This window comes from Aethalodelphis obliquidens, unplaced genomic scaffold (genome assembly GCF_003676395.1).
Source record: "Aethalodelphis obliquidens isolate GAN/ISIS:26980383/991018 unplaced genomic scaffold, ASM367639v1 scaffold22, whole genome shotgun sequence".
NCBI lineage: Eukaryota > Metazoa > Chordata > Mammalia > Artiodactyla > Delphinidae > Aethalodelphis > Aethalodelphis obliquidens.
This window is the reverse complement of record NW_020837966.1, coordinates 5,562,850-5,583,708: the sequence shown is the minus strand read 5'-3', so window position 1 is coordinate 5,583,708 and position 20,859 is coordinate 5,562,850. Positions and strand designations below refer to the sequence as shown.

The 20,859-nt window shown below is 41.3% G+C and overlaps 1 protein-coding gene and 1 pseudogene across 3 annotated transcripts in view; both read left to right on the top strand.

Annotated features, from left to right (window-relative positions):
- Positions 1 to 18,542, top strand: part of ARHGEF3 (Rho guanine nucleotide exchange factor 3) — a 272,463-nt gene extending 253,921 nt beyond the window's left edge. For all 3 annotated transcript variants that reach the window (XM_027121139.1, XM_027121140.1, XM_027121141.1), the window contains 4 exons: positions 1,951 to 2,208; positions 8,735 to 8,905; positions 14,155 to 14,341; positions 16,333 to 18,542. In XM_027121139.1, coding sequence (XP_026976940.1) covers positions 1,951 to 2,208; positions 8,735 to 8,905; positions 14,155 to 14,341; positions 16,333 to 16,685 — 969 coding nt within the window. In that variant the 3' untranslated portion in view covers positions 16,686 to 18,542. The remainder of the gene's footprint in view (positions 1 to 1,950; positions 2,209 to 8,734; positions 8,906 to 14,154; positions 14,342 to 16,332) is intronic.
- Positions 11,707 to 12,702, top strand: LOC113628022 (CCAAT/enhancer-binding protein gamma-like; annotated as a pseudogene).
- Positions 18,543 to 20,859: the final 2,317 nt, after the last annotated feature.

Here is a 20,859-nt window from a genome sequence, read left to right as displayed (position 1 = left end):
TGTGTGTGTGTGTGTGTGTGTGTGTGTGTGTGTGTGTGTGTGTGTGTAAGTGTGTGTAAGTACCAATCATCATTACTTTCAAATACAACATTGAGGAAAGAATTTCTGTAGCTCTTTTTAACACAAATAGACGGGTTTTTTTAAATAACATGTAAGGAACGTAGACATTTCCAAGGAATGTTAAATTTGACAGTGAACTTTTAAACATTACACATCCAGGGTGTGTGTGTGTGTGTGTGTGTGCGTGCCTGTGTGTGTAAGCACCAATTATCATTACTTTCAAATATAACATTGAGAAAAGAACTTCTGTAATTCTTTTTAACACAAATAGAGGTTTTTAATAACATGTAAAGAAGGTAGGCATTTCCAAAGAATGTTAAACTCAACAGTGAACTTTTTTTTTTTTTTTTTTTTGCGGTACGCGGGCCTCTCACTGTTGTGGCCTCTCCCGTTGCAGAGCACAGGCCCCGGACACGCAGGCTCAACAGCCATGGCCCATGGGCCCAGCCGCTCCGCGGCATGTGGGATCTTCCCGGACCGGGGCACGAACCCATGTCCCCTGCATCGGCAGGTGGACTCCCAACCACTGCGCCACCAGGGAAGCCCAACAGTGAACTTTTAAAACATTACTTTCATGGTATCTTGTTTGGTTTCAGTCACTGAAAATAATTTCAAATAAAGGTATAAAAGAAGTAGCAGAATAGTTAAACTTTGACCCATTGTTCAGATGCTGCCACAACTTATTTTTAAGCTGTGTTCACAAACCATCAAATATTACCTAATCTGGTAATCCATTAAACATTCTTTCATTTGTTCATTCAGAATACAGACTTTGAATGTTTATTGTACAGTAGGCCCATTGCACAGTACTAAGGATGCAGAAATGAAAGACCCTCTTGCCACTGTCTTGCAATGAATCCTTCCACAGAGGAGGTGTTATGGTAAAAGCGGCTTCCTAGTCCAGGGAGAGAAGCAAACACAGCAGGGCCATTGGCTGCATTTTATTGCCTCCAGTGACTTTCTGGAAGCTGACAACCCGTGCATGAGGATGCTATCATAGGGAGGAGTGGAAAAGGGAGATGAGCAGTGCTTTCACTGAGTCTCTGACTCCTTGTTTGCACCATGTGACTGATGGGACATGTCAGGGAAATTAGTATTTCTCTGGAAGGAAAATAGTGGACTTGAAGTATTCCAAAGTCTTTAAGCTTAAATTGTTCTTTGCATGGAATTGTGATGTTAACCATTAGGTATAGCCAAGAATCATTCTGGCCTGTCAGAACTAATTTAAAAGATGTTTCTAAATGCTTTCTGCATCTAATTTTTTAGTAATTATACTTTTGCTTTAACTTCTTGGAGTTCTTTATATTTGGTCCGCCTTGGAATCAGGTACCTTAAAACTGATGTAGAGGTGCTTGCACTGGGCCATGCAAAGGGCTGGGCTGTGGAGTCTGACTCCTTTCTTTTTGAGCCACTAAGTCTTCTAGATTAGTTTCTTATTAATAATTCTAAAAGAACCCGTGTTTAAAAAAATATAGGAGACTTTCCTCTCACCAGATACTTTAGAAAGTTTAGGACAATTCTGTATGCATATGCAATAATTCCAGTTTAGGAAAATTCTGAATTGTGTGCATATACAGTAATTCCAGTTCTTTTGTGTCTAGCTTAGATTGGCAGAAATGCAAACAAATTATTGAGGTGTTAACAATCAAGAAATTAAACATGCCACTAAGAAAATAACTTTGTGCAAGCAAGCAGGAGCTTAAAGAACTCTCCGTTGCCTGCCATTTTAAAGATTCCATTTCTGTCTCCTTCAGCCATCTAGATAAAGGAATGTTGACCAGGCCTGGAGACCAGTTAGGTTTTGTTCAGTCCCAATGAGTGATGTTAGCATGTAGCTTCAGAGCACAATTATTTTAATGCTCCAACCCTCTGTTAATGTTCCTTCCTTAGCTGCCTTGTCTCAGCTCCTACGACAGCTACTGCAGCAATCAAGTAGCTGCCAAAGCTCTGCTGGACCACAAAAAACAAGATCACCGAGTCCAAGATTTCCTGCAGCGATGCTTAGAATCCCCCTTTAGCCGCAAACTAGATCTCTGGAATTTCCTTGATATTCCAAGGAGCCGTCTGGTGAAATACCCTCTGCTTCTTCGAGAAATCTTGAGGCACACACCAAATGATAATCCGGATCAGCAGCACCTGGAAGAAGCTGTGAGTTTGTTTCTTTCTGTCTTCCCTTATTGTTTTCCCCAGTGGCTAGAAGATGAAGGGTCCCTGGGTACCAGGACTCAGGAATCTTGGGTTCCAGGCTTGGTTCTGACATTAACCATGTTTTGATTTTGCAAATCAGCACTATTCATAATCTATAAAGTACAGTATTTACATGAAATGCACTCTAAAGTCCCTTTAATTCTAAAATTTCTTGATTCTATATAGGTGACTCTATAATCTGTTTGTTACAGTTGCTGATTGTGAGGGTGAAGATCTCTGTGGAGATTTTAAATTGAATAGCTTTGTTTAGTTAGCAAATGAGAGTTGCCTTTTACCTTTTACCAAAGCCCATTTGTGAAGTCAACACCCATTTAAGACCCAGCTCTCCTTGGCCCCAGATTGAAACATGCAGACTAGTCAAACCTACTCCCCAGCAACTGTACTGAGTATGGGGCTGGGTGGTTTGGGAAATACGGATTCTTCCGTAGCAGCAATAGAAGACCAGGAAAAATGGGGTCCATATTGTGAGACTGTGGTGAACTGTGAGCATTCTGCCCAGAGAGCTCAGTTCTGATTGTGGTGCTCTGTGGGGCAGGGCACAGGAGATGACAGGCCCAAGGAGCAAATTGCCTGGGCAAAGGTGTGAAGAAAGGACAGGACAGGTCATGCCAGGGAATGCCATGGATCAGTCTGCCTGGGGTTGACGATACTCAGAAAGCAGCAGGAGAAGGGGCAGAGGATGGTGGTTCACATTGGTTATAGAGGGTTTTAAATATCAATTTGAGACATTTTTCCTTTGTTGTGCTTTTGTTTTTTAAGTAGCTTAGATTCAACGTTCAAATCCCAGCTCCATCACTGACCAGCTGTGTAATCTTGGACATGTTACTCTTCATCTGTAGGACAGGGGACAGAGGAGACTAGGGACAGGGAAGCAAGCTGGGAGGATGCTGCGGTGGTCCAGATGTGCGGTCTTGGCAACCTGCTTAGGGAGTCAGCAGTGGGTATGGAGGCTAAGAGACCAGTTCAAAGAGCTCATTCCCTGCCTGGATCTGGGACAATAACAGAAGGTGATATGCAAAGGTGATTAGAAAATCAGAAGCCTTGAGCCTGTGGAGCAAACTGCCTATCTCTTCCCAGAGAAAGACTTAACTTACTTAATAGTAAGTAGTAACAACAACAGCAATAATAATAGTAACACCTGCTGACATGTAGAGTGAACATCTAGTAAATCAACTTTATGTAATTGCCTTGTGGGTTATGTATCTCATTTAATCCTCATAATAACCTGTGAGGTACCTGTTCATGTTAGGGCCATTTTCCTTTTCCAGATCAGGCTTGGGGGTGTTAAATAACTCACCCAAGTCCAGGGCCAGCAAGTAATGGAGTTGATATCTGAACCTTGTCAGTGTAGACTGCAAATCTTATGACTTTTCCACTTCTTTATGATCCTATGGAGCTGAAAGCCTGGCTACTTCTTTAAGCCCCTGTTGCCTTTGGATTTGCAGAGAGCTGTCTAGCCACCAGGCTTTGTGGAGGGGCCTCACTGGTACAGAGCTGGGCCAGTTGTCCGTGTGGGGATAGAGAAGAACAAGGAAAGACCCTCTTCTGATTCAAGAGGTGTTTGATGTGTCTAGCAGGCCCAACATTACCGACTAGCCTACCAGTCCAGCATGATGGGGGATGCAGACACCAGGGATGAAGCCCATCTCACTTCATCGTGCCTGTTTTCATTACTGGGAATAGCATTGCCTCCTCTCCATATTTCATCCCAGCAAGTGTGTGGTCTGTAGAAATGAGAACAACAGGGAGCTCAAACTAGTCTAAATAATTACTTTTTTGAAGCAAACAAGCCTGCTCTGAATTTTACAGTAAAGATTTCTTCTTTTTAATATGCAGCATGAAAGAATAATGCTTTGTTTTAAAAAAACACCCAGTGAGCTAAAGTTTAAATTTAAAAACAGATAAGAATATGATTGTTTGCAATATGAAAGGATGCACCAGTTTCCCTCGTGCATAAAATGTGATGCCATTTTAGAAAGTTGAATCTGCACCTAGTTATTCAGGCAGATTTATGTGTGAAGCATGGTATACCTGCATTTGAAAATGTCTGCAAAGCAAGCCTTCTAAATGCCCGTTTACACAATATAGGCACAGCAGTTTTTCCCCCTTCTTTTCAAAATCCCTGTGGCATTACCCTAGATGAACAGAAATATTTAGCCCTGTACTCCTGAGTGCATTGTGAATGTTTGATAACCATAAAATCCACAGTACCAATGTAGCTTGACTTATATGTGCCCTGAATATATTTTCCACCTGTGAAAAGGGAAAAATCAGGGAACTCTTAAGTAAATTGCTTCTGCACCAAGCATTCAGTCTTATGATTAGATCTAAAGAAAGGTCTTGCTTTTTATGTAGTGGGTAAACTATCACATCTGTATTAGAATTTCTTAATAGTATTTTGGAGGCTTGATAGAAATTTCCCCACAAAGAGAACATCTTAAAATAGAACTTTGGATATTCATATATTCCAGATCTGGTTGTTTAATGTTTTAAATTCTAAGGATTGTTTCAGCCAGAAAATGATCCTGCAGACCATCTCTTCCCTCTGCCTGCCACTGTTCCAATTCCTTAAAGAAATATCACTGGAATCAATGGGAAGCACAGTCCTGCTTTTGATGCAACAGCAGTGAAGGCTGCTATTCTTGGTCCATATCGGGAGCCGACAAGTAGATGATATTACTGCACAAGGGACTAGACAGACAGGACCTTCAGATTCTACTTTGAGGATGACGATTACAGCATGTGTGGGTTTAATCCCTGTTCTGTTATGGGTATCTTTTATCATCTTCCTTTACCAGCCCCTGCCCTTCAGTTTGAACCCAAATGAGAGATGCAACAATAAATTTAATTTAAATGCACAACTACCATGACTGTTTGCTATTGGCAATCTGCTATATGTAACTTTATTCCTCTCTGCAATTCTGCAAAATAAATTCCTCTCAAGAAGCAGTGCAGAGAGATTAGACATGGTATGCAGGTGGATTAGTTCATGGTATACAGGTCAATATAAATACAAAATAATATTTTCAATAAATGAAAGCAAACCTTGAGTTACTATGATAAATATAGACATAGAATATGGAATAACAACAATTGTTTCCATTCTTTTGTCTCTTTTTATTTTTTCAAACACCTGAGAGAAAAGCAGCATTTGAGAGTAGTCATAGCTGCCTAAGGAACCACCGTGGCTTTTGAGTTTATTAATCTTCACGTGAAATGCCTGCTGTTCAGTTCCTGAGTTAAATTAGGAAATGAACATATCTTTATGCTTATAGTACATGTTCCTTCTGGTTTCCTGGATACTTGCAGGAAATTCAGAAAATTGACTCAAGTACTGATTAATTCCAGCTGCCCGGGTACACCTAGTAATAGCAGATAAGATGAACCACAGCAATTAATGCAAAGGTGTTTTTTGTTGTTGTTGTTGTTGTTGCTTTTGGCTGCGTTGGGTCTTCGTTGCTATACGTGTGCTTTCTCTAGTTGCGGCGAGCAGGGGCTATGTTCATTGCGGTGTGCGGGCTTCTCGTGGTGGCTTGTCTTGTTGCAGAGCACGGGCTCTAGGTACATGGGAAGCCCCACAAAGGTCTTTAAAAGCAAGGAGAGACTTCCCTGGTGGCTCAGTGGTTAAGAATCTACCTCCCAATGCAGGGGACATGCATTTGATCCCTGGTCCAGGAAGATGCCACATGCCTTGGAGCAACTAAGCCCATGCACCACAACTACCGAGCCTGTGCTCTAGAGCCTGTGTGTTGCAACTACTGAGCCCACGCACCGCATCTACTGAAGCCCGCGTGCTCTAGAGCCCGTGCTCTGCAACAAGAGAAGCCACTGCAATGAGAAGCCCATGCACCGCAACAGAGTAGCCCTGCTCGCAGCAACTAGAGAAAGTCCACACGCAGCAACGAAACCCAACACAGCCAAAAAATAAATGAAAAAAAATTTTTAATTATTAAAAACAAGGACAAAGTATGGATTTCACTACATATGAAAAATGTAGTAAAGTAGAAAGATAAGGTAGACATAAAACAATTGCTCAGATACCTCCCATATATTTTAAGCTTCTTGAGGGCAGCGACCCTGTCTCACTTCTTTGAATGACACCACCCAGTCTGACACTGAACAGATGCTCAACAAGCATTAATTGAACTTATTTGAAGGATGAGTCATAGCTTTAGAATATTCTGTGAAATTTCTTGTTTGTTTTTTTTGTTTTGTTTTTGTTTTTTGGGGTACGTGGGCCTCTCACTGCTGCGGCCTCTCCCGTCGCGGAGCACAGGCTCCGGATGCGCAGGCTCAGCGGCCGTGGCCCACGGGCCCAGCCACTCCGTGGCATATGGGATCTTCCCAGACCGGGGCATGAACCTGTGTCCCCTGCTTCGGCGAGCGGACTTCCAACCGCTGCGCCACCAGGGAAGCCCAGTTTGTTTGTTTTTGAAAGTAACAATAAATAATTAGTCGTCTTTGAAAAACAAAAGGGGGAGAAAAGAAACAAAGTTTGTACACCAAAGTGTTCCATTTATTACTTTTTGTGTGTTAGTGAAACTCAGATTAATTTCACAGGACTTATATTAAACATTAGGTTGACATCAAAGACCAAAAAAATTCTTTTATGCCATAAAGAGCCTGTATTTTTAAAAATAATGTTTTTTTTTAAATTATCAAAGTAGTGCTACCATCCAAATTCAGGAAATAGAGAAAAGAGTAAATAAATGATCTTTGAAACTCTTAGTAGCTACAAAGGTGTAGAGATTATGCCTCTGTCCATAAGATGCAGTCACCAGACTTCAGCTCAAAGCTGTAAGATCTTCTATCAAACTTGCGTGGAAATGCCAAGGTTATAACTGGGTAGAAGGTGTTTTTTTGTTTTTGGGGGTTTTTTTGCAGTACGCAGGCCTCTCACTGTTGCGGCCTCTCCCGTTGTGGAGCACAGGCTCCAGACGCGCAGGCTCAGCGGCCATGGCCTACGGGCCCAGCCGCTCCACAGCATGTGGGATCCTCCCAGACCAGGGCACGAACCCCTGTCCCCTGCATCGGCAGGCGGACTCTCAACTACTGCGCCACCAGGGAAGCCCTGTATTTTTTTTTTTTCTTTTTTTCTGGGTAGAAGTTTTTATCCAGTTGCTTTGGGCAGAAGGCAAGTGAAAAATGATCATTTAACAATCTTAGAATTCACTACCACTTGAACACAAGGTCTGGTAGCTTTTCACTGAGTAAAAGCCTCTTAAAACCTTGCTTTTCAGAGACTGGTTTGTTTTTCCATTAAGTAAATGTGACCAAGAAGAGGCCTTGCTGACATTTCTCATCTGTTACGTTCTTTTCCGTTAATACCAGCACAAGAAAGATGGGACTGTTGGTCTTTTCACTATTAGGGGACAGAGGATTCTGGTGAAGAAGTCATTACTTTGCCTTGGATTGGTGTCACTGAGTTTCTACTCAACTAATTTCTTGCTCCTTTGTTTTCTAGAATTTTCTAACTTTTAGATGTATTGTTCATGTTATAGAACAACACTACATTGGAATAAATGCTTACTGAACATGTCTCAGTGTTGTACTCTTGTTGTTGTGTTTTGCTTCATTTTGAATTTAACAATAATGCAGGGAATTCCCTGGTGGTCCAGTGGTTAGGACTCCTCACTTTCAGAGGACCTGGGTTCAGTCCCTGGTCAGGGAACTAAGATCCCACAAGCCGAGCGGCCTGGCCAAAAGCAGCAAAAAAACAAAAACAATAATGCATCCACCATTGCTTTGAAATCCCTCTACCCCTAATTTACTCACGTGTGCTGTAGGTTTGGGCCTGAGTGTATATAGACAAATTGTCCTCATTCTTACTCCTAGTGTCCTTTGTTTCCATTCCTAGTTCTGTCTTTCATAAATCATTTATATTTTGTCACTAAAAAGATACTCAAACCATTTATTCACACCCAATTTGCAAATATTGTTTGTAGGTTAGATTAAGTGCATGTAGAGAGACCTTGAAACTGGGTTTCAAATCCCCAAGGACAACCCAATCCCTTTTCTAGACTATTACATTCTACTTTTCCTCTCCTTGGCCACATTTTTTGAATGCCTACATTTTCAACATTGTGAGCATGTTTTAAGAAATGTGCAATATAGAGCTTAGTGATTATAAGTCCTGCACATTGAAATCAATACCTCATATCTCTTTCACTCATAAAATTATGCATCAACATTAGTTTTATATATAATACAAATATGTGTGTGTATACAAATGAATATATGTTGTATGTATTTATATGTGTACATGTATAGATGGTGTTTGGGTGGATAGATACAGTATATTAAAAGCATTTATTTATTTTTCCCTTTTCCCAAAGCAGCAACTTAGATAACATGATCTCAGAATTAGATCCAAGTGTATCTTAGTGACTTTCTAGGCTGAGTACCTGGGCCTTGTTGGTGTGAATGGTTTGCTAACTTTCCCCATACTTTCTTTTTGTTTTCACAGATAAACATCATTCAGGGAATCGTGGCAGAAATCAACACCAAGACTGGAGAATCTGAATGCCGTTATTATAAAGAGCGACTTCTTTACTTGGAGGAAGGCCAGAAAGACTCCCTGATTGACAGCTCAAAGGTGCTGTGTTGTCATGGCGAACTGAAGAACAACAGGGGTGTGGTGAGTAGTTACTCTCCTTCAGTAATCTCATCCTGGGCCTCCCCAAATACTTAATCCACTTGATACTGAGCCTCCTGTTACTATGCCTTCCCTAACCAGGGTCACATGTTTTAGACAAAAGTTGCTTTCCCAGTGTCTTTTATATCATAGGATCATATAGTTTTTAAATATATTTTTATATTTTATTATATATATATATCTTAAATTTCATGACCAGTATATATTCAGAAAAATTTTGGAAACCAACATAGAGTTGCCAGCTTTTTCTTTTGTTCGGTCATGACCTTTGAAAACAAATACATGGCTTCCCTGGTGGTGCATTGGTTAAGAATCCACCTGCCAATGCAGGGGGACACGGGTTCGAGCCCTGGTCCAGGAAGATCCCACATGCCGTGGAGCAACTAAGCCTGTGTGCCACAACTACTGAGCCTGTGCTCTAGAGCCCTTGAACCACAACTACTGATCCCGCATGCCACAACTACTGAAGCCCGCACACCTGGAGCCTGTGCTCCACAAGAGAAGCCACCGCAGTGAGAAGCCTGCGCACCACAATAAAAAGCAGCCCCTGCTTGCCGCAACTAGAGAAAAGCCTGTGCACAGCAACAAAGACCCAACACAGCCAAAAATAAATAAATAAATAAATTAAATTAAAAAAAAAAAAAGCAAATACAAAACAGTTACCATCTCCTCCCACTTTGATATCAGAAAGTAATGGGTGATTTTAACAGGATGTTAAAAACATATGATCTCAGAAAAACAGATAGCTCTTTAATTGAATTCATTTAGCTTTATGAGAAATCATTCTTTCTCATGAATTTGTACCTATCCACAGACTGACATTTTGAGACCAGTTTTTGGGTTTTTTTTAATAATAATCTACCCTCCCATCAGCTGTATATCTAGCTCTGACCTGTAGATATTCCATTTCCTGGCTTTTATTCCTCAGCAGGTACTGAAATTGTTTCTCTTCTCCTATCATAGCAACTTGTACAAATCTCCCCTGGAGGGCTTACTACAGTGGGTTGTAATTCTCCATCTGTCTGTCAATATCTTCCATTTTACCACACTCTTTTAGGGTGGAGACTGTGCCTTGTCAATCCCTAGCGCCATCTTGGGACCTGGCACATACTAAGGCACTTAATAATGTTAGGTGAATACGTGAGTGAATGAGTAGGTGAATAAATGCTTACATGAAAGAAAAATGGATTTAAATTACATGAGAGTTCAAAATTCATTCAACTCAGGGACTTCCCTGGTGGCATAGTGGTTAAGAATCCACCTGCCAATGCAGGGGACACGGGTTGGTGCCCTGGTCCAGGAAGATCCCACATGCCGTGGAGCAACTAAGCCCATGCGCCACAACTACTGAGCTTGTGCTCTAGAGCCCGCGAACCACAACTACTGAGCCCACGTGTCACAACTACTAAAGCCCACGTGCCTAGAGCCCGTGCTCTGCAACAAGAGAAGCCACCGCAGTGAGAAGCCCGCGCACCGCAACGAAGAGTAGCCCCTGCTCCCCACAACTAGAGAAAGCCCGCGCACAGCTACAAAGACCAAATGCACCCTAAAATAAAAAATAATGAATAAATTTATTTTTTAAAAAATTTAACTCACCAGGCTATTTTTATATATAGCAGTAGAAATTAATGCTAATATATAATTTTTATATATTATATATAACATGTATTTTATGTAATATGTAAACTTTATTATATATAATATATATTTAAATTTCAGCATTGAGAAAGACAGTCTCCACTTCTTTCGTGTTTCATCTTCAGTATCTAGCCAACCCATAGAATGAAGGCCAAAACTAGATTGAAAACTCTTAATAAGCTTTGATGATTCAGGGGACGCCCTTCTGACCTGGACTGTAAAGTGGCATTTCTGGGCAGGCTTGGAAATGTTATTTGAAATCACTGAGGACATGTCACAGCACCCATTATCAGTGCTGCTGTAGATCTAATCAGCTGATGTTGCAACAAAGGTTTTGAGACCTGTCACAGGCCGCTGCTTGAAGAAGTGTTTCTGTTTGACTAGGGAGTTACTGATTGCCAGACAGCTGCATTCTGCTTTTTGCTGATATCTGAAAAGCACTGGTAGATTTCTAATGGCTGTTGCTCTGGCTACTTGAACATTCTTTCTCAGAAGCCCTGTGGAAAATAGGAAGATGCATCACCCCACAGAATGAGGGCCTGTTCTGTTTCTGTCCATCAGTCAGGGACTGAGACCCTCTTGCTGGATGTGCCCAGGGCATTAAGGATGAACTCTATCTACTTCATGTTTCAGGCAGACAGATTTTTGAGAACAAAGATTTTAGTTGGGGTGAGGGGATTTGTTTTTGTTTGTTTGTTTGTTCCCAGTAGAATTGTAAAAGTCATCATGGGGCTTCCCTGGTGGCGCAGTGGTTGAGAGTCCGCCTGCCGATGCAGGGGACACAGGTTCATGCCCCAGTCCGGAAAGATCCCACATGCCGCGGAGCGGAAAAAAAGTCATTATGAATAAAGTCCTGAGTCAGGAAAAAAATCTCAACAGTTTGAGGGCAGGAAGGAGCTGCGACTAAGAAGAGGAATTCTCAGTGAACATTCACAAATAAGGATTTTTTTTTTTTTTTTTTTGTGGTATGCGGGCCTCTCACTGTTGTGGCCTCTCCCGTTGCGGAGCATAGGCTCCAGACGCGCAGGCTCAGCGGCCATGGCTCACAGGCCCAGCCGCTCCGCGGCATGTGGGATCTTCCCGACCAGGGCACGAACCCGTGTCCCCTGCATCGGCAGGTGGACTCTCAACCACTGCGCCACCAGGGAAGCCCAGGGATATTTTTTAAAGTTGCCCAGACAATCTGAGTTCAAAGTGCCTACCTTGTCTAGAAGAGCGGTAGAAGTAGGACTGGCGGACCGCGAGGCCTGGGTCGGGTCAGGCCACCCCGTGCAGGGCCGCTGGGAGTGGAGGCCGCTTGGGGAGGGGCAGGCTGGAGGCGCAGGTACGTGTGAAGATTTCTTGGCAGATCAAACCATTGATCACCTTGTCCTCATTTCTGATTGTTCCGTGTTGACAAGGGAGCATGCCCAAATGAGCAAGGTATCACAGCAGAACAGTACCCGGGCGTGAACGGAATAAGTGTCATCCATACTCAGGCTCATGCCAGCGGCTTATAGCAGGTTCCTCAGCTGGTGCCCACTGGCCCTGGGGGCGGAGGCAAAGCTGTGTCTCCAGGCAAGCAGAGCAAAAAGAGTTTGCCCATGGATCGCAGCAGTGACGAGTATCGTCAGTGCAGAGAGGAACAACATGGCAGTGAAAAAGAGCCAGTTGAAAAGCAAGCAGAACGCACAGGATACGCTGCAGAGAGTGAGTCAGCTCAAGGAAGAGAATGAACTGTTGGAAGCAAAAATTAAATTGCTGACTAAGGAATTAAGTGTACTGATTTATTTCTTGAGCATGCACACAACCTCGCAGATAACGTGCAACCCAGTAGCACTGAAAATACGACAAATTCTGATGATGCAGGACAGTAGACCTCACCTCTTTCAAACGTCACAACTTGTGGCTTGAACGTTAAAGGTGTGACTAACTACACTACTCGTATCAGGGGCTGAATCTCCGTTATTCAAAGATCCATTGAAGGTGGTTTTCTAGGATCAGCGCTGAAGAGTTGATTAGCTAAAAATGTTAGCTATATAATTTGAATATCTGGTTTTAAATGATAAGGATTTTTGGGGGGATAAAAAACACTTTTAAAGGTATATGGTAAAAAAAAAAATGCCCTGGAGCTTGATGTTCTTAATAAATCCTTACTTCCCCCCCAAAAAAAAACAAAAAGAAAGAGTGGTAGAAGTAGAAACAGTGTAAAAATCTCTGATTATTTTTAGTATGTAAAACAGTGACTAACTCCCTCCGCTCCCTAACCCCCAAAAGAAAAGTCTTAATATTCTCTTCTGCCATCCCCACCACCCACACCAAAAAAAAGCCCTTAACTTGGTTATTTTGTGCTTTACTCTGTTTTTCGGTCTTCAAACCTGACCCCACCGCAAACACACACCAATACAGAGCCGTCATCATTTATGTGTCCGCAAGCCAACATTTAGTTGAGCTTCAGTTTCTGCAGTTTTTGGTATGTGTGTATGTATGTGTGTGTGTGTCTGTCCATCCATCCGTCTGTGGCAGGGTGCGGGTAGATGACCCGCAAGTATCTTTTCTTCCAAATCTAAAACTATCTGATGATGCTGAATATGCTTCCCCGACCCCAGATCAAGATTCTAATGTGAATTTTCAGCCCTGCTCTTCTGGTCTCCTCTTTGAGGCCCTAAGGCTGACATTCCCAAATATTGCCACTGGAAAACCAGAACCTAGCTGCAAAGTCATGGATCGTCTCTCTTCACCTCCTAAGCATTTCCAAGCTGCGGGAAGAGTCTGGCACTTAGAGTTGAATGGAGCCAATTTACCCCACCTCCACTCAGCAAAATTGCTTTTATAATGTGGTTTGAGACAAGCCTTTATTTTGGAGATTCTTTTTTTGCCAACAACACACACATCAATCATCAGCCTTTTAAGCACAACCTCTTCAGAGAACTGAGGTTCTTATGAACTTAACCGAGAAGGACAACTTGTTTGATTGTCTTTCTTTGTGGCTACAGCAGCATGCTCTGGTTTCCTCGGGAATGGGCAGTGTTCCGAGCTGGGATGCCTGGATGAAGCTGATACTCAGCTCAGTGGTTGAAGGAACAAGTGTTTTATGGGTTTGAGAAGCAAACGTTAATATTAGGCTCTGATATGTCCGTCTCATCCTTTATGGACTGTTATTCATTGTGATCTCTTAGAATTGTATTGGATACAATAAACCAAAGCCCCGAGAGCACTAACTTATTTTCCTTCATTAGCCTCTTCATTCTATGGGGTTTCTCTCTCTCCTTTTCTTTTTTAAATGTTCCTATAAGGCTGTATGTGTCTGCACAGGTTGTGAATTGCAGTGTGAAGAACGCCACTGCAGCTGGCAGACCTGGCTGCAGGTGTCTGTAGGCAGAAAGGCCTTCTTCAGTGGGGCCCTAGGGAGGCGCTCCCATAGGAAAGGCAATGGATGCATCTGGAAATGTGTCCAACCCCCAACTGCTGTTCTCCCAGAGGTAGATTTGAGCCTAGAAGTTCATAGGCCAGTGTGAACCTGGTACCTAGGGACCTCTTATCCACAGAGGTCCACTTATCAACTACTCATTAGATTATTGCTTAGGGGAATCCTGTGGATTCTTTTCTTCCAGAAACTACACGTTTTCCTGTTCCAAGAAGTACTTGTGATCACTCGGGCTGTCACCCACAATGAGCAGCTCTGCTACCAGTTGTACCGGCAGCCCATCCCCGTGAAGGACCTCCTGCTGGAAGATCTGCAGGACGGAGAAGTGAGGCTGGGCGGCTCCCTGCGTGGGGCGTTCAGCAACAATGAGAGAAGTATGGATGGCTGTCCATTTTGACCTGTTGAACGTCTTTGGTCGTGGTGGTTTGGAGGGAATGGCTGCCTGGTGAAAAGAGAAGAGCTATGGCCTTGAAGTCAAACTGCATTCCAGTTTTCTTTCATCACTTACTGGTTGTGTAACCTTACTCAACCTCTTTGAGCCTTAGTTTCCCATCTGCAAAGTGGGGATGCATGCATACCTACTTCATAGGATTGTTATAAGGATTAAGTAAGACACTACAAGTTAACCTGTCTGCATATAACTGGTGCCCCTTAAGCTCCCTTACTCTGACTCCTTCCACTGGATAAAAGCATTCTTAAGGCCAGATGGTCCCTATGTGATTACAGTTGTATAACGGTGGGCTTTTGTAGTTAAGCTGGCAGAGTTGTCTCTAAAGAGACATAACTATGATCAACTGGGCTGAGGGTTTATCTGTAATTACTCTAATGGGCTTCTCTAACTTGAGACTTAATAAACAAAGGAATTAACCAAAAGAAGCTTAGATAGCAGCGTCTATCTAGTGTCTCCTATGTGTCAAGCACTGTGCCAGGCACTGATATACACTAGGGAACCAAACAATTCAATTGCTTGGAAGCCCTGTGGAACTTACATTGTGATGGAGGAGGTAGAGGTTATTTGAGAAGCAAATAAATAATCCAGGTACCTTAAGAAAACTAAAACCCAGTAAGGGAATAGAGAGGGATAGCAATAGGAGGTATGTTTAAGATGAAATGGTCAGGGAGGTCTTCTTTGAGCAAGTAACATTTGAGCCTCTTAGGTTAACATTGGCATCATATTGTCAAAGTAATTCATGTATACTGCTTCTTACCTACTCACCAGTCCCTCTGCCCCAGTGGTAGTACTAGTAGTAGCAGTAGTACTTACATTTCTCAAGTACTGACTATGTGCCAGGCATTGTATAAGCACTTACATGTATTATTATATTTATTCCTCATAATAACCATCTAAGGTAGATTCTCTTTGTTTCTCCCATTTTACAAATAAAGAAACTGAGACGTAGGGGAGTTAAGGCATTTGCGCCACAGCAAAGACTGGAGCCTGAATTTATCTGAAGCCAGTCTGTTGGCTACAGGGATCGTGCACGGGGACTGACTGAGCACAGACACTTCTGTGAACCACATGCATGTGGCACACGGGGCCCATTAAATGACAGTTAATGTTGTTATTAAACTAAATCATATGTCTTCCATATTGCGCACTACCATTTTTTAAATGCACGTAACTCCAGGAATTCCCTGGTGGTCCAGTGGTTAGAACTCCACACTTTCACTGCCAAGGGTTCAGTATCTGGTCAGGGGATTAAGATCCCATAAGCCACGTGGCACAGCCAAAAGAATATAAATAAATAAATAATTTTAAAAAATAAATGCACAGAGCTCCTGTTGCAGTTATTATTAAAATGTCATTTCATTTTAAAATGAAACCAAACTTATAAGAGTCTTTACATATCTTCTCAATCATCAGATACTAAATATACAAGTACTATCATGTGGAGGGTCTTGGGCCTGTTTGATGTTACAAAGAGCTTCTTAAACTTGAAAAAGCTCTAGCTTGGGGCAGTTGTTGAAATTACAGTTTCCCAGGCCCACATCAGACCTACTGAATCTGAATCTCTAAGGGTAGGACCCCGGGATCTGTATTTTTAACATGCTCTTGGGGGATTTTGATATGCAGCCAGGTTTGGTACCCAGTACTCTGGGGTCCCCTGAAACACAAGACATAGTTGTTCCGTACTGATTTCCTAGATTCCGAGAGCAACTGAGTGCCAGACCTGTGTCAACACCTGTTGATTGATGGAGGCCGCAGGGTGGAGCTGAGCCATTCCTAGATCAGTAGGGCACATTTAGTAATCAATTAGTAATCTCTGCCGTGGGTACTGGGGGTTAGTGTCATCACATGTGTAATCTTTGGCCTGAGGAAATACCTGTCCATTGACCTTTGTTTTCATGTGTTTTTCATTTCTAGTTAAAAACTTCTTCAGAGTAAGTTTCAAAAATGGATCCCAAAGTCAGACCCACTCATTACAAGCCAATGACACCTTCAACAAACAGCAGTGGCTCAACTGTATTCGTCAAGCCAAAGAAACAGTTCTGTGTGCTGCGGGGCAGGCTGGGGTCCTTGACTCCGAGGGACCGTTCCTAGATCCCACCACCGGGAGCAGGGAGCCACAGGGAGAAACAAAACTTGAGCAGATGGACCAATCAGACAGTGAATCGGATTGTAGCATGGACACAAGTGAGGTCAGCCTTGACTGTGAACGCATGGAACAGACAGGCTCTTCCTGTGGGGATAGCAGGCATGTTGAAAGCAACGTCTGACAGAAGCATGTACTTCCTGGAAGTAGCCCTGTGTCTTACCTGTACAGTATTTGCATTCCACACATGGAACAGTTTGGAGAAGCACTTTTTAATACTTTTGTGACTGTGTTGACCCAGTCCTGTCTGTACTTTTTTGTCCCTAGTACTGTAACTGCCAGTCTGTGTCAGCTGGAATCTGTGGCAACTGTTACCCTGTATTGTATTTCACAAGTGTCTGGATGGATGGAGAAGTACTTGAACAAGTTACTTTCACTTGTCCTGCTGGATTTTAAAAAACAGAAAGAAAACAATCTCTAAACTACTGTTTCATGTAGATTAAAGGGTCCTTCCATGTTTCTCTAGTGCTTTTCTGGCTCTTTGACAGGGTAGCTGAAGGCATGAAATTTAAAGAGCCTTGAAAACAGGGCATGAGGAATTTACTTGTGTATCATGATGGCATTTGAAGGAGAAACGGGAAAGATCAATATTTCAAGTCAAATTGGTTCAATGTCATCCAACCAAAAAGCATGAAAACATCCCTGGGGATTCTGAAGGTTTAATTTTGCAAAGGAAGAAGCACTGTCTTGACCTTGCAATTTCATCCAGTACAAATTTGATGCAATAATCTATTAGGACATGAAATAAGAGTCTGACCTTAAAAGGATCAACGCAAAAACCGCTGTCAGCTCTGAATCTTGAACTGAAATGTGCATTGCATCAGGAGGTCTCTGCCATGGATGCTGGCTGGCCTTAAAGAGCCATTTCTAGCCTAAAATATCATAATATAACTCAAAGGGCCTGGGAAAACCTGGCAGGATAGCAAAAAGACCCATCTTCTCTTTGTTTCATCTGCTTAGGCCTACTCGTGTTTTAGAGCATGAATGAAGAGATGAGGAAAAGGGACTGCGGCTCAGTCAGTGACTCTGTTTATGGAAACGTGAGAAAAAGAATTTGGAAGAAGTGCTCCATTGTGACCTTATGTGGGAAGCATTAAAAGAGAAAAGTAAGGTCCAGTGTCCGTCTGGGAAAGGCCAGAGCCTTGGGTTTCCCTGCCCCACTTTTGGGTCATCATTTGCCATCTCTGGCTCTGTGCTGGATCAGAATCATAATTACATTCTCCAGAGGCCGACTTAATTAACTCTATCATTAATTAGGATCAGTTATCCAAACTAATAAACCTCTTTGCCAGACTTGATTTACAATGCAGGGTGAGTCGCAGACCTTTAACAAAAGTTAATACACAGAAAATCTCCCTGCGAGTGTAAATATTAAAGATGACTTGTGCAAAATTGTACCCACACCAGCACTAGTAGTAATGATTCTAAATTATTGCCAAAAAAGTTTTCTTTTCTTTTTTTTTTTAAATCTGTCTTTCAAGTTTACACAAAGGAAAGCAGTAAATACTATGTTGTCATTTTATTATGTACGTCTATCATGTGCATTCAAAGAAGCTGTGTGACAAGATTTATCAATATAAAAACAAGCTATAGTACTTATTTTTCAAAATAAAATGTTGTGGTCCATTTTACCCTGTAAAACATATTTCTGTATTTATAGATTTTAAACACAGTGAATCTTTTTTTCTATTACAAGTTTATTTAAAACAACAACTCAAGTTGTTATTGATTTAGCGACTGAATGAATCTGCTGCAGACAGAAGCGGAGAAAAGCCGAGAAAAGTTGTTTGATGGTGGGGAAAAGAATGAATCATTCTTTGCAGGAGCCATCGGCCACTTTGGCCAGCGTGTTGAGAAAAGAGGTCTGTCAAGGGCTGGCCTATGGGAAGAAAGTCAATGAATGTTTTCATGAAATGAATGTTTTTGTATAATGGCCTTAAACTTCTCTGCAAGCATTTCAAATAAATTACATTAAAATGTCGTCTTCTTTGTATATAGTATTTGCCCTACAAACATCAAATTTCAGTGATCTTACTGGGAGGTTCTTACCGAAATTTTTGCTTGTACCCAAGTACACACATTAAGATAGGGTATGGGTTGATATAAATGCTACGATTTGATCTATCAAAGCTCTTGCAGAACTCATATTTCTAAGATCTGTTTTTTCAAGGATTCTCTATTCACTTTTTTTTTTCTTTTTTTCTAATTTCTAATTTTATATTGGACTATAGTTGATTAACAATGTTGTATTAGTTTCCAGTGTACAGCAAACTGACTTGGTTATACATATACATGTATCTATTCTTTTTCAAAGTCTTTTCCCATTTAGGTTATTACAGAATATTGAATGGAGTTCCCTGTGCTATACAGTAGGTGCTTGTTGGTTATCTATTTTAAATACAGCAGTGTGTATATGTCAATCCCAAACTCCCAATCTGTCCCTCCCCCCACCTCTTCGCCCCTGGTAACCATAAGTTCGTTCTCTAAGTCTGTGAGTTTGCTTCTGTTTTTTAAACAAATTCATTTGTATCATTTTTTTTTAAGATTCTGCATATCATATATTTGTCTTTGACTTACTTCACTTAGTATGATAATCTCTAGGTCCATCCATGTTGCTGCAAATGGCATTATTTCATTCTTTTCAATGGCTGAGTAATATTCCATTGTATATATATATGTACCACATCTTCTTTATCCATTTGTCTGTCAATGGACATTTAGGTTGCTTCCATGTCTTGGCTATTGTAAACAGCACGGTAACGAACGTTGGGATGCATGTATCCTTGCGAGCCATGTTTTTCTCCAGATATATGCCCAGGAGTGGGATTGCTGGATCATATAGTAGTTCTATTTTTAGTTTCTTAAGGAACTAGTACAGTTCTCCATAGAGGCTGTACCAATATACATTCCCACCAACAGTGTAGGAGGGTTCCCTTTTCTCCACACCCTCTCCAGCACTTACTGTTTGTAGATTTTTTGATGATAGCCATTCTGAGTGGTGTAAGGTGATACCTCATCATAGTTCTGATTTGGATTTCTCTAATAATTAGTGATGTGGAGCATCTTTTCATGTGCCTGTTGGCCATCTGTATGTCTTCTTTGGGAAAATGTCTATTTAGGTCTTCTGCCCATATTTTGATTGAGTTGTTTGTTTTTTTGATATTGAGCTGCATAAGCTGTTTGTAAATTTTGGAGATTAATCTCTTGTCAGTCACATCATTTGCAAATATTTTCTCCCATTCTGTAGGTTGTCTTTTTGTTTTGTTTATGTTTTCCTTTACTGCGCGAAAGCTTTTGAGTTTAATTAGGTCCCATTTGTTTATTTTTGTTTTTATTTCCATTACTCTAAGAGACGGATTGAAAAAGATATTGCTGCAATTTATGTTAAAGAGTGTTCTGCCTATGTTTTCCTCTAAGAGTTTTATAGTGTCCGGTCTTACATTTAGGTCTTTAATCCATTTTGAGTTTATTTTTGTGTATGGTGTTAAAGAATGTTCTAATTTCATTTTTCTTACATGTAGCTGTCCAGTGTTCCCAACACCACTTATTGAAGAGACTGTCTTTTCTCTATTGTCTAGTCTTGCCTCCTTTGTTGAAGATTTATTAACCATAGGTGTGTGAGTTTATTTCTGGGCTTTCTATCCTGTTCCATTGATCTGTATTTCTGATTTTGTGCCAGTACCATACTGTTTTGATGACTGTAGGTTTGTAGTATAGTATGAAGTCAGGGAGGCTGATTCCTCCAGCTCCGTTTTTCTTTCTCAAGATTGCTTTGACTCTACTCACTTATTCATTTATTCATTTTTAATAACTGTATCTTGAATGTGTGTCAAGGGATGTCATAATTGTTATAGAAAATAAATGTTGAATCTCACTGTTAGTATAGGTGACTATTGATGACCTTGGGGCCAAATAATAGAAGGCAAATTTCACTTTGAAATTCTTCCTGGAATTTCAGTCCACTTTTTTTTTTTTAATTAAAATGGCTAGTTTTATTCCCCCAAAGAATAGTTTTAGATGAAAAGGCTCTACAGTTTTAAGTAGTTGGTAGCCAATTCTCAGTAGCATGTTGGCCCAGTAAGGCTGGTAGTTAATCTTATCTTTATAATAAGTTGTCACCATTTTGTTTAACATACTGTTAATTTTCAGATTAGTCAAGATATTCACATAAATAAAAGTAAGCCCAAAATTTTTCCCAAATGAAAACTCACTCCTTCTCATTTTCTTACTCCTCCCTCCTTTTTATCCTCCTTGTCCTTCTCCAGTTCTACTTTGGATATTCTGTCCACTTTTTATTC